Source organism: Panthera tigris, chromosome D1 (assembly GCF_018350195.1).
Source record: "Panthera tigris isolate Pti1 chromosome D1, P.tigris_Pti1_mat1.1, whole genome shotgun sequence".
NCBI lineage: Eukaryota > Metazoa > Chordata > Mammalia > Carnivora > Felidae > Panthera > Panthera tigris.
In genome coordinates, this window is record NC_056669.1 from 112087185 (window position 1) to 112099741 (window position 12557).

At 60.2% G+C, this 12557-nt stretch overlaps 1 protein-coding gene across 1 annotated transcript in view; it reads left to right on the forward strand.

The window, feature by feature from the left end:
- Nucleotides 1–635: 635 nt before the first annotated feature.
- NADSYN1 (NAD synthetase 1) overlaps nucleotides 636–12557 on the forward strand; it is a 39310-nt gene continuing 27388 nt past the window's right edge. The window contains exons 1-6 of the mRNA XM_042958311.1: nucleotides 636–789; nucleotides 2245–2305; nucleotides 4973–5089; nucleotides 6855–6908; nucleotides 7323–7412; nucleotides 11860–11911. Of these exons, the coding sequence (XP_042814245.1) occupies nucleotides 705–789; nucleotides 2245–2305; nucleotides 4973–5089; nucleotides 6855–6908; nucleotides 7323–7412; nucleotides 11860–11911 (459 nt within the window). The 5' untranslated portion in view covers nucleotides 636–704. The remainder of the gene's footprint in view (nucleotides 790–2244; nucleotides 2306–4972; nucleotides 5090–6854; nucleotides 6909–7322; nucleotides 7413–11859; nucleotides 11912–12557) is intronic.

The following is a 12557-nucleotide window of genomic DNA, read 5'->3' on the forward strand; positions in this document are numbered from 1 at the left end:
AAACGTGTGTATGACAAAGAAGCAACGGAAGTCGAGAGAAAAAGACGGATTGTTCGATCAGTGATGGTGAGAGTTATTCACAGGGAAAAGGAAAAAACAGCTGGATTCGTACCCTAAAGGCATTCAAGAAGGAAATCCGTTAAGTGAAAGCTGGCTGGTGGTAAATGTGCGGCAAGCGCTTCAGGGGAGAAATGTGGCAACGGCGTGTTGCTTAGCCCAGAAGCCGCCCAGAAGCCGCCCGTAGACCCCAGGGAAAGGCCAGGCGGCCGCGAAGGAGACACCGCGCGCGCCTTGGCGCAGCGCCGCGAACGGTGCGGGAGCCTCCCGCACGCAACGGATCGCTCGTGCTCCGGGCCCACCATGCAGCGCCACACCGCAGAAAAACCATGAAAACAGCGTATCTAACACTAGGAGAGGGAAAAGCCGAGTCGCCGAGGCACCCGGGCTGCACTCCGTGGGGGAGGTGCGGAATGAAACGGGGAACCGCGCTCCAGGACCCAGCGACCGCCCCCCCCCCCCCCCCGCGCTGGGTCGCGGGCCTGCAACCCGGGGCGCGGAGGGGGCGGGCCTCCTTTCTGCGCAGGCGCGGCCGCGGGAGGGCGGGGCGTGGGCGGGGCCTGCCGCCGGGGCTCCGCCGTCCGGAGCCCGCTAGTCCCGGCCGGACCCGCGCCGCGCCCGGAAGTGCCCGGGACTCTGCCGCCGGGATGGGTCGGAAAGTGACTGTGGCCACCTGCGCGCTCAACCAATGGGCCCTGGACTTCGAGGGCAATTTGCAGAGGATTTTAAAGAGTGAGTCTGGGGGCGGCGGGGTGGGGGCCGGTCGTGGAACTGGGGGGAGCGAGGGAGGACAGTAGAGGGGGGCGGAGGGGGACCAGGGTAGGGGGACGGGGGTTGACGGGAAAACCGGGAGGGGGGACGGGGTTGGGGGTTCGGTGGAACTGGGGGGACGGGGCTGGGGGGGCGGGGGGACGGGGTTGGGGGCCGGCGCGATGGGGCGGGGGCAAGGTCCAGGCTTGCCGGCTGGCTCGATTCTGTTATTTGCAGTTGGCTGCTGGAGAGACAAGTGACAGGGGGAAAGGAAAGTATGCTTTATTCAGGAACCCGGCAACCTGGTGGACTTATGTGTCAAAGGCCATCTTCCCCATGGGGGTGGGGAGCCGGAGGGTTTTGAAGGGGAAGGTGCGGGAGAAGCAGGTGCCTGGGGGGGAGGGGCAGTCGCATGTGGACATGACCCTGGGCACACTTGCTGGCATCTGCGGCCGCCGTTTCCGAACGCAGTCGGGCCTCAACTTCTGGGAGAGTCCGGTCCTTTTCTCCTCAAGGCCAGTGGTCTGCAGGTCTCAGGACAGTGGGTCAGTTCTGCTACAGACCGAGGACTTAGGTCGCAAGCAAGGAGTGCATGAACTTGAAGCCAGTCAACCCTTAAGACCAGCGGGAGGGCTGTTACGGTCTCTGGTGCCTACAGATCTTCCTGATGGGCAGACTTTGGGAGAAGCCGGCCCCAAGAGGCAGGCAGAGTAAGGGGTGAGCCTGCAAGCTTAGAGACTAGGGTGTGGTTGTCACGGGGCCACCATCTCGTTGGTGCTCTTTGAGGGTGGAAGGTCCAGCGGCCCACACCTGCACGCGAAGGGGCCGTCCTTCACGTGACCCCAGCCGTCTTGTTCTGAGCCGATTCCCGCGAGAGGGCTCGCTAAGAACAGCCACGACGGAATGGCACCAATGACAGCATCTTTTCAGCCACCTGCCTCCAGACCGTCATCCTTTTTTTTTTTCTTTTTTCCCAACATCTACCTGTTTTCATCTCCTCGGGGCTCAGAGCATATCGGGTTGGAGCAAGGCGGTCGGTGGCCAGAGCGGGGTCTCCTTTCTCTTGGCCTCTTGTCTGCAGGTGCAGTTGGGTGCTGCTGTCCCCAGGCAGGGGTTGCTGGTGCCGCCATAGGCTGTGCTCCTTGGAGGCCTGCCTCCTCCCTGCACACGGTCTTCCGCATCCACTTGTTAATAAACTACCAGGGACCGACTGCTTCCCCCTCCCCCTCCCCCAGGGGGCTAAGGATCAGCATCTTGCTTCCAAAGGGTGTAAGCGGGATGTGTAGGGGGTCTCGTCCTTGTCCTTGGTCCTTGGCTGCCTGGGGTCAGAGAGATCACCGAGTGCTTTTGGTTGTGGTCTGGCTTGCAGCTGTGTTTTATCTGCCCTTGAACACGTTGCAGGTACTGAAGTCTTTCTGTCTCTGCCTCCATGTGTAGGTATTGAAATTGCCAAATGCAAAGGAGCAAGATACAGGCTTGGACCAGAATTGGAAATATGGTGAGACTGGCACACACAGACTCCCAGGGCGGGGAAGGCAGAGGTATCCACATCAGTTCCCCGCAGCAGAAAGGCAAGGAAGGGGGTGGGTGTGGACAGGTGTGGAGGTGCAGGGCTGTTTAGGGGCGTCAGAAAGCCGTGAGCGGGCCTGCTTCACGTCACCGAGCAAGGGCGCCCGGGCAAGCCTGGAGCCCCGTGTCGGGTCGTGAGAGGAGCTGAGATTCAGCAGCCCGGGCTGGGCCGCTCTGTCTGCTGCCACCCTTCCCAAGTCCTCACTCTCAGCCAGCCACGAACAGGTTTCACTCACCGTCTCCGCATCTTTCTGCAAGCGAGTGTAGGCGACCCCTTCTGCCCTGCCTTTTTCCAGTGATCGGGAAGCTGGTTCCTCCTTGTCCCTTCTTCAAAAGTAAGCAACTGGTTGCCACACTGCAAGCCGCGGTTCATTTGTACACACGTCAGCCGCCCTCCGTGCTCCTCTGTGTTCCCGTTTTGTGTGTCCAGGTCCTCGCCGTTTGTGGAATCAGAAGTCCCTCCTGGGGGCTGTGTCGACAGAAAGTGTCTCCTCGCAGGCATCTTTGCGTTAGTCCTTGAGGCCACTCCTGTCATTTTTCTAGCTAGCTTGATTTCTGTCCTTGGACTCCTGACTTCAGCTCGGGTGGTGTTTCCCATAATACCCAAGAGCGTTTTCACCTGCACTGGACCTGGTCTTTAAGATGCTTCTCAGCCGGCGGCCAGAGCCCTGGGGTCCTGCGTTGTCCGAGTGACTTCTCCTGAGCTCCTGTCTCGGTCTGTTCTTCCCACTGGAGGGTTGTCCTCAACGGCCCTGTCCCCCGGGTGCAGTCGCTGCCCAGACACCTCCAGGTTACGTCCTCCTTTGCCCTGTTCTGTCCCCACCCCACCCTCCTGTCTCCAAATCTGGACCTGTCATTTTAAAAGGGGGAGGAGTTTAGCTACAGGATCCCAGGGCGGCATACTTGCATCAAGCAGGGATAAGGGCCCGGCTGAGCTGGGCTCCCAGTGGTTTCTAGCCTGCCGAGCAGGCTCACAGTTATTTGCAACAGTCTGCAGAGAGGAAGCTGGGGCAGGAGTCGAGCCAAGTCCGTTCACTGGGCACGCCGTCTTCTTGTCTCTGGTGCCAGGCAGCTCCCACCCCAGAGGGACACTTGGAAGGAGAATGAGGGGCCAGTGCCACTGCGGCAGGCTGCCTCGTGGGTCTGGGGCGTCCTTCACCCCAGAGGCTGGCTGTGTCCTCTGGGCCAGTTTTACAGGCTTCGCAGATGGAAGGCTGCCCACCCAGAATGGGCCGGGGGCACCTGCCGACAGCCCCCGCTATGAGATGCCCCTCCAGTTGCCGGCCGGCCAAAGGGGCGAGGGGTCAGCCGATGGCTGGACATCAGGCACGTGACTTCTGGCATCGCGTTGCTGTTTGGTAGCCTGTGTGGCCTGGGAGCTGCCAGGCCATGAATCCCGTGGAGCAGGACTCTGCCCTTGGAAAGGAAAGGCTAGCCCAGGGCTTGAGCCCTCACGGGACATCTCGTCGACCTCGTTCTCATCTCACCACCGTGGCTTTTCCTCTCGGAAGCAGAGGCGGGGAGGCATGCTTTCCAGGCGTTCGATACGCAAGTGCCAGTTTGGGGGTCTGCGTCCGTGTGCACAGTTTGCCCAGCACTTGGCACGTCGCTTCCAGGCTGCTGCGTGGTAGGCGGGAAAGCCTTTGAACGCCTAGAAGCAGTTTACAGACACTCTGCGCGTTGTTACTGGCCCCCCCCCCCCCGGCTCCCGGAAATTGCCTTGACGCCCGTCTTCACCCTCAACGACGTCCCGGAGCGCCGCACGCGTCTCCTGGGGTGCTGTAACGCAGCTCCCCACGCCGGGGGCGGGTTTCGAACAGCCGAAATTTGTTCTCGTGCGGTTCGGGAGAAGTCCAGACTCGGGGTGCTGGCGGGGCCCCACTTCCTCCAGAAGCTCCAGGGCAGGATCCGTGCTGCCTCCTCCCGCTTCTGCTCCCAGCGCCTTGTCCTGTGGCCGCGTCCCTCCGGCTCCACACGCGCCCCCCCCCACCTTGTCCTCCTCCTGTTGGATACACGACCTGCCCAGGACATCTGGGCTCACCTCGAGATCCTTAACTACTTCTTAAAGACCCTTTTCCCTTATACGGTCACACTCACGGGTTCTGGGGGCCAGGATCATGGACACACCTTTCTGGGGAGGGGACACCATTCGGCCTGCTTCCAGCACAAGTGTCTGTAGGAAGAACCAGGAGTCGTTCTGTGAATGGTGTTTGGAACGATATTAACGATCTTAGCTGCTTGAAACATGTTCCTGTGGACCCAGCCTTGTTTCTTTTGCTTGTAGATCAGTGTGATTTGGGCTGCGTTAAAAGTTTAAAAAAAAAATCCACGGGCAGACACTTGACGGGAGAGAATTTCTCATAGCAACTGAAACTGAAGAGAAAGGGTCTGGGGTTTCTTCATTTCCCGTGAAACGCATCCTCTTCTGTGGCAGCGGTCCCAGCTCTGCTTGCGCGGTGGAATCAGCCAGGAGGCTTTCAAAAGATCCCACTGCCTGGTCGCGCCCCTGCACGTCTGACCCAGTTGGCCCCACCCCCCTCCCCGCCCTCACCTCGTATGTCTCCAGGTCTCACCTGGCTGTTCCCTTCCTCTGCAGCGGCTACGGGTGCTGGGATCATTATTACGAGTCGGACACCCTCTTGCATTCGCTCCAAGTCCTGGCTGCCCTTCTGGAGTCTCCAGTCACTCAGGATATCATCTGTGACGTGGGAATGTAAGTGCTGGTTCCAGGGGCGCAGACGTACATGGGGGCGGGTGCGTGGGGCGCAGGTTCCGAGGGGCACAGGCGTATATGGGGCGCGTACATGGGACGCGGGTTCCAGAGGTGCCGGCGGACGGGGGCCACGTTCCAGGGGTGCAGGCGAACGAGGGGCGGGTTCCAGGGGTGCAGGTGTAAGGGGTGTGTGTTTCAGGGGTGCAGGCGAACGAGGGGTGGGTTCCAGGGGTGCAGGCGTGGGGGGTGCAGGTGCACCATACGCGAACCCACCGCTTCATTTTCCACGTCGCTGTGACACGAGCTAGGGCCTAGCGTAAGCAGCACACAGATGGGATTTTTAACCCGCTGTGTCCACGTTTATCACAATCGGTGGCGGTACGTGGACTGTATTTGTTCCCTGTTCTGTTGTTGCCGTGACAGATGGTGGCAGCGCGAAACACAGAAACAACGCAAAAACTTTGTCTTGTGTTTCTGGGCGTCGGAAGTCTTAAATATGGGTCAGTCTGGAGGCTCTCGCGGAGAGAGAGAGGCCAGCAACCCTCGGGGCCTCCTCCGCCCTCGAAGCCAGTGGAGGCTCACCTCGACCTCCGCTTCTGTGCACATGTCTGCACTCTGACCCCTCCCCTCTCGCGTAAGAACTTGGGACTGTCCTGGGCGGCCCCGGGTGGTCCCGGGCCGCCTCCCCCTCTCAGTGTCCGTACTTAGTCATCACTTCTGCAAAGCCCCCCTCGCCAAGGAAGGTGAGGAATTGGGCCCGGGGCCGTCCCTGGGTTCCTGATCCAGCTGCCACGGGGGCTGGTCCCTGCGGTTGTTCTAAGTGGCCTGGCCATCTTGTCCTCTTGTTTTCCCTTGTCTGAGGTTGGTTTTCTGTGCTCTGCTTTCTTCTGTTGGCTTGGTGTTTATAATCCTGTTTTCGCTCTTAAAATGTTAACCACCAACTTATAAAGATATGTTCCTTCGAAATCTGGCATTTATCTGGGCCTATAAGCTCCTGAACAAAATGTTCCTATCCTTGATCTGTGCAGCCGCGCCCCCGCCCAGGGCCAGCAGAGCACTGACTTCTGGAGCTTTGCCCCTGACCTCCAGAGGGGAGCACCCCAGGTGGTCGGGGCGGGGTCCAGACCGAGTGGCGGGGGAATCTGTTCACCCCCTAGGAGACCCGCCTTCTAGAAGGGGCGCAGGCAGCAGGTCAGGAGTGGTCTGAAGGAGAACTGGGAAGGCACAGGGCTGGTGCGTGAGGCCGGGAGGGGACAGAGGTGAAACGGTGACGGGTGTGTGCAGAGAGCTAGGGAGGAGGCCACTGACAGGTCTGAGAACGTTCCAGGAGGAGGAACACCCGTGAGAGGGGTTAACTGTGTTTCCTTTAGAAGAGCCCTGGGGGCACTCTGGGGGATTCGGCCGGTTAGGTGCCCGACATCAGCTCAGGTCATGATCTCCGGGTTCGAGGGTTCGAGCCCCACGTCGGGCTCTATGCCGACAGCCCGGAGCCTGGGGCCCGCTTCGGATTCTGTCTCCCTCTCTCTCTGCCCCTCCCCCATGTGCTGGCACACACTCTCTCCCTCCCTCCCTCAGAAATAAACATTAGAAGAGCCTCTTTTGTCTCAGAGCCTAAACCGTGGCAGAGCCCTTGGCTCGTTTTTAACTTTGAGAAAAGCCACAGAGGGGCCCTGTGGCCCTCTTCAAGGGCCCGAGGAAGCTTCGCACTGAAACAGACGTGTGGTTCTGCCGTTCACAGACGCGTGTGTGTGCCTTCTCTCCGCAGGCCCGTGATGCACCGGAACGTCCGCTACAACTGCAGGGTGATATTTCTCAACAGGTGGGTGGCCGCGGGGAGCGGGGAACCCGCACGCCCCACCCCAGACGTGGCCCCTGGAGCCCTGTGCTAGGAGGCGTCTTCTGGAAACGCCCGGTCGTTGGTGGGGGCCGATGCCCCGGGCAGGTGACGGCACTGCTTCCCCTGGCCCCTGCCCAGCACTGCCACCTTCAGGGGAGAGAAACCTCAGGGTGGGGTTTGGGGACACATGGCCCTGTTGGCCAGAAGTCATCGGAGGGAGGGCGGTCTGTCACGTTCCCCTAAAGGCCCCTGGACATCGGCTGCTCGCACAACGTGCACCTGCCGGGCCTCGGCTGCTCTGTGGTCGTCCGTCCACCGTCCGGGGCAGGTGGACCCACGGGTGCCCCTCGTGACCGGGTGTTCATCTCAGGGGCCGCCTCGGTTTCCCGCCTGTAGGAGGATCCTGCTCATCAGGCCCAAAATGGCCTTGGCAAACGAGGGCAACTACCGGGAGCTACGCTGGTTTACCCCCTGGTCCAGGACTCGGTGAGTCACGGTGCCCGGCACCAAGGGGCATGGTCTGTGACCGCCCTGTGGACGCTTGTCTCGGGACTTCCCTGTGTGTGGCCTTGGCCCAGGTCACGGGGGGAGAGACGTGAGAGTCTGGGACAAGTTCCTGCCATTTAGGTACCGCTGGTTTTTTTTTTTAATGTTTATTCATTTTTAAGAGAGAGAGGGAGACAGAACACGAGCAGGGGAGGGGCAGAGAGAGAGGGAGACACAGAATCCGAAGCAGGTTCCTCAGAGCCTGACACGGGGCTGGAACCCACAAACCGTGACATCACGGCCTGAGCCGAAGTCGGACGCTTAACTTTCTGAGCCACCCAGGCGCCTCTGTTTATTTATTTTTGAGAGAGAGAGAGAGAGTGAGCTGGGGAGGGGCAGAGAGAGAGGGAGACACAGAATCCGAAACAGCCTCCAGGCTCTGAGCTGTCGGCACAGAGCCCGACGCGGGGCTCGAACCCACAAACCGTGACATCACGGCCTGAGCCGAAGTCGGACGCTTAACTTAACTTTCTGAGCCACCCAGGCACCTCTGTTTATTTATTTTTGAGAGAGAGAGAGAGAGTGAGCTGGGGAGGGGCAGAGAGAGAGGGAGACACAGAATCCGAAACAGCCTCCAGGCTCTGAGCTGTCGGCACAGAGCCCGACGCGGGGGCTCGAACCCACAAACCGTGAGATCACGGCCTGAGCCGAGGTCGGACGCTTGACCGACTGAGCCCCGCCCCCCAGGCGCCCCTAAGTACCGCTATTTGATGCTGCTGCTATACAGATGACCTGTCACAGACCACAGAAATCTCGCGGGGCACCTTGTATCTCCAGTTACCCCGTGTGCCAGGCTTTCTCAGCCCCAACTGGTCGCTCTGGGACTGCCGTCCGTGTGGCAAGCTGTGCAGCGGCTGACCTCCCGGTAGCTACGTCCCTTTGTGACAACTTCAGGTGTCTGTAGACGTTGCCAGATGTCTCCCGGGGGCAAGACCGTCCCCGGTTGAGCAGCCCTGCCCTGTCCTCCCGTTACGGTTGTTGCTTTTCATTTATCGTTGCTGCTGCTGCTGAAACAGAACTTCAGCGTTAGATTTTCGGATGGTCGGTATTTTTACGTGGGAAAACGGGATTTTTGTACTTGCCACCCGGTTCCGGCACGGGCACGTGGGGCTTCTCTCGCCTGGGCTGGTGGGCGTCCGGCCTCACTCGTCTCTGACGAGTGGCTCGTTCGCTGGGACACGGCTTCCAGTAGATTCTCGAGGTTCCGCGTCCCCACCTTGGGTTCGATTCCTAGATCGCGGCTCTAACACACGAGAATATGCTCTGGACAGCCGGCTGGGTGAGCACAGAGCTGCGCTGGATGTCCACGCGGTCACCAACCCAAGAGCTCCCCGTACCCGGAACCGCGTTCTGCGGGGTTTTACGGAGGCTTCCTTACCCAGGCCTGATTGGTTACGTCGTTGGCCTTTGGCCCCTGAGCTCCACCCCCAGCCTGGCTCTCTCCCCAGGCCTGGGGACGGGGACGGAAAGTCCAGCTCCCCGACCCGCTCCCCAGGCAGCCGGCGCCCCTCCCTGGGGCCCTTCTCCACGCCACTCACGACACAACGACGTAACGAAGACACGGGTGGCCCCTGTCGCGGGAAATTCTAAGGGTTTCGGGAGCTCGGCTCCAGAAAGACCGAATGTGCCTTCTCATCACAAATCACAAAGTCGCACTTTCTAAGTAACGGTCCGCGGAGGGTGGACTTTTGGCACTTTGCCTGCCCGCAGGTGTTGTCATTTGTCTCTTCCACGTGATGAGCAGTTTTGCAGAGTGGAAAACAAATTATAGGTTAGAAATAATGCTCCTTCCTAGTTTCGGAGGTATCGTGTGAAGGATTGCCTGGAGGCTTGTGCCCTCGGTGAGGGGTCACCGTGCGGATTCTTCTTCGCCCTTGGGGGTATTTTCTGTGTGGACACTTGCAGAAGCTTGTCTTCGTCTTTGGTGTTTTAAAATTGTATCCTGTGGGCCCTGGTGCGGGTGTCCGGGCTCCCGTGTTCGGCTCTCCAGGGCCCCTGTGTTTTGGGGAAACGTCGTGTCCTTTCTGGGCGATGTCTGCTCTGTTTTCTCTGTTTTCTATTTCTGAAATGCCTCTTGATTGGAGATCAGACTCTCCCGGACCAGCTTCTCTATACTTGTCGTGACCTTTCTTTCCCACGTCCTGGAAGATTCCATCCCTCTACTTTCTATTCTCTAAGAGCTCTTTTTCGTTTTCTCATACTTCCTTACATCAAGCATCATTTCTCTTTGTTTTTTAATGTTTATTTTATTGTTGGGAGAGAACGAGAGAGGCAGAGTGCACGTGGGGGAGGGGCAGAGAGAGAGGGAGACACAGAACTTGAAGCAGGCTCCGGGCTTGAACACAGAGCCTGACGTGGGGCTCGAACTCACAAACCGGGAGATCACGACCTGAGCCGAAACCAAGAGTCGGACGCGCAACTGCCTGAGCCCCCAGGCGCCCTGAGCCGTGAGTGTCTTTGACGTGAGTGTCAGGTTTTTGATTTCAGGAACATTTTCTAATTTCCCATCTTCAAAGGATTTCGTTCTCTCGCTCTTGTCCGGGAGCCTCCGCTGTGTGCGGGTCACGTGTCCCTGGATATCGTACGTGTCTTTCCTCTTCTCTGCCCGCTTGTTTGTACTTCCTCCGGGGTTTATCCCCCTGAGTCCGCCCTGTGCAGGAGTGTGCCGGAGGCTCCGGTCTCGTGCTGCTCGGGGCTGCCCAGATCAGCACGTCTTTCCGCTTCCTTTCCCAGTTCACAAGCTCACTTTTTATCTTTTTCCAGCATCCGATCATCTCTGGTTTGAGACTTTTTATGGGGTCGTGCTGTCTCTGAATTTACCGGGAGCGTGCCAGCTCTTGCCCGGGGTCGGGGAGGGGGCGGGCGTGTGGGTCTCACGGTGACTCCTTCAGCCTCGCTCGTTTCCTTGAGCCTGTGGAAGGGGCGGCGCATGCCGAGCCGGAGCGACCAGCTCGCATTTTGGCAACATTAAGACCACCTGGGAGCTGTGCCAAAATGCAGACGATAAAACGGCTGGGTTACTGTGGCCCCGCCCTCGTAATGGACCCACGACAGGTTCAAAGTGCAGTCCCAGGCCTCTTAAGAAAACAAAACAAACAAAAACCTGGTGCTCGACTGCAGAGACTTTAAGAACCTACTCGTTCTCATTATGTTCTTAGACGGACCCCAGATCTAAGCACAGGGGTCGCAGGGGCTCTTGTTGCCCCCGGGGGGCGGAGAAGACTTGTATTCAGCACGGCCAAGGGTGGTTTCTTGGCGGGAGTGCGCTGCTAGGACCTTTCCGGACGGCGTTGGCTGAGAAGCAGGGGCGTCCAGCCTCTGGAGAAAGGTGCAGGCTGTGCGAACGGTCAGGTGCGGGGCCCCGGGCCGGCCTGAGCCGAGCCTCGAGTGACCAGCTACGGCAGCAGCACGGGACTCTGACGCGGCGTCTTTTGGCTCTCGGTGAACCTGCGAAACGCACCGGCCGGGTACAAGGTGAGGGCGGGCCTCGGGGCAGAGAGTAGGAGAGCGGAGGTGCGCGCGCCTGTGCCCTGGTGGTCCTGCTCCGGGCTGGTGCTCAGTGCATCTTGCGGGGGGTGCAGGCAGAGGAAGGGACGGGCCTCGGCCGGCTCCTCCCTCTAAAGTTCATCTTGACGCGGCGACACCGTGGCGGCAAGCCCGCCGATGGTGGATCGCAGACTCGCTGTGGGGCGGCGAGGCGGCCGGGAGGTCCTGTCCCCGGCCTTGGCGCGGGGCAGAAGGCATCGCCCTCCAGCTTCCCGGCTTTGTGGTTTACTTAGGCAACGACCGCTGAGGTCACCGCGGGAGGCTCCCAGAGCCGCAGCTCACAGATCGTCTTCGGGCGGCATCCCGTAACAGCCCCTTTGCGGTTGGACTCGGGAGGCGTCGCTTCGTGCCTTCTGCCTTTCAGCGTGGCGCCTGGGGATGCCTTGTCCGGGAGCGGCGTGGGAGGTGTTAGACTCGGTCCGTCTTACTCCGTTTGGAGCGTAACTTTATCGTTTAGGCTTGTGATTGCGTGTTGGGCGAGCGCGGCGTGATCTTGACTCAGAGACTCCGATCGGGGATTCCACCCGGATCGCCCCCTCTTTGGAGATCATGCCCGTGACGCGTGTCTCGGGAGTGCCGGGCACCAAGGCCCCGGGAAGCCAGCCGGCGGGAGCTCACTGGGCACCACGGTGTCACCGAGTAAAATGCACAGCATCTTCGCCAACACGCCCGTCCTCGTCTTTTTATCTTGAACGGACGCTCGGGGCACCTGTGCATGCCCTACAGTCCTTTGCTGCCACATCGGTTGGAAGCTCCCGGGCCGATTTTTGTCCCCGTTCGGATGCCATCCCTCCCCCGGGCCTTAGACGCTCATCCTCAGATCTGTGCTGTTCCCTCCCAGGCAAACAGAGGAGTATTTTCTCCCCCGGATGCTGCAGAGCCTGACAAAGCAGGTGAGTCTCTGGGGACAGAACCTGTCGCTCTTGGAGGCCGTGGTATGCCCTGGGGGCAGGCCCCTGTGGGCCGAGGCCACAGCGGCACCTGGCTGGCGTGCGGGGAGAGGTTCCTGCACGAGGAGGGAGGGTGGCGCCCCCGAAGCCCGGCCTGTCGGTGCTGCCTCGTTCCCGCCCGGCCCACCGTGCCGGGGCCCCGGGGGAGCTGGGGGAGGGGTCCCCGCCCCACCTTGCCGGGGCTGGTGCTTGGGCCTCCGGGTCACCCGGGAAGCTGTGGGGGGTGGGGGGCTGTGAGGGTTCTAGTTATAAAATCCAAGCAAGACATTACCTGGCTGCCTGCTCGTTCTGTGAAGGCCCAGCTTCAGAAATCTCTTGTCTTTTGGAGCTGGCTTGGGCCAGGCCTTTAGAGCTTTGATCTCCAGCCTTAGCCGGGGGGCCTCGTCCAGCCTCTTCCTAGTGGCAGCTGCTGGGGTGACAGCTGAAACCCTGTTCTGGCCACTTCCCACGGGTGGTTGGAACCCAGGGGCACAGAGCAGGTGTCGGGGGGAGGCCTGACTGGTCTGGTTTCTGTCCGAGGTCCCATTCTGGTGTGAAGTGTGTGAATTTGCTCAGGCTGCATAACACAGCACCAGAGACGGAGGGCAGG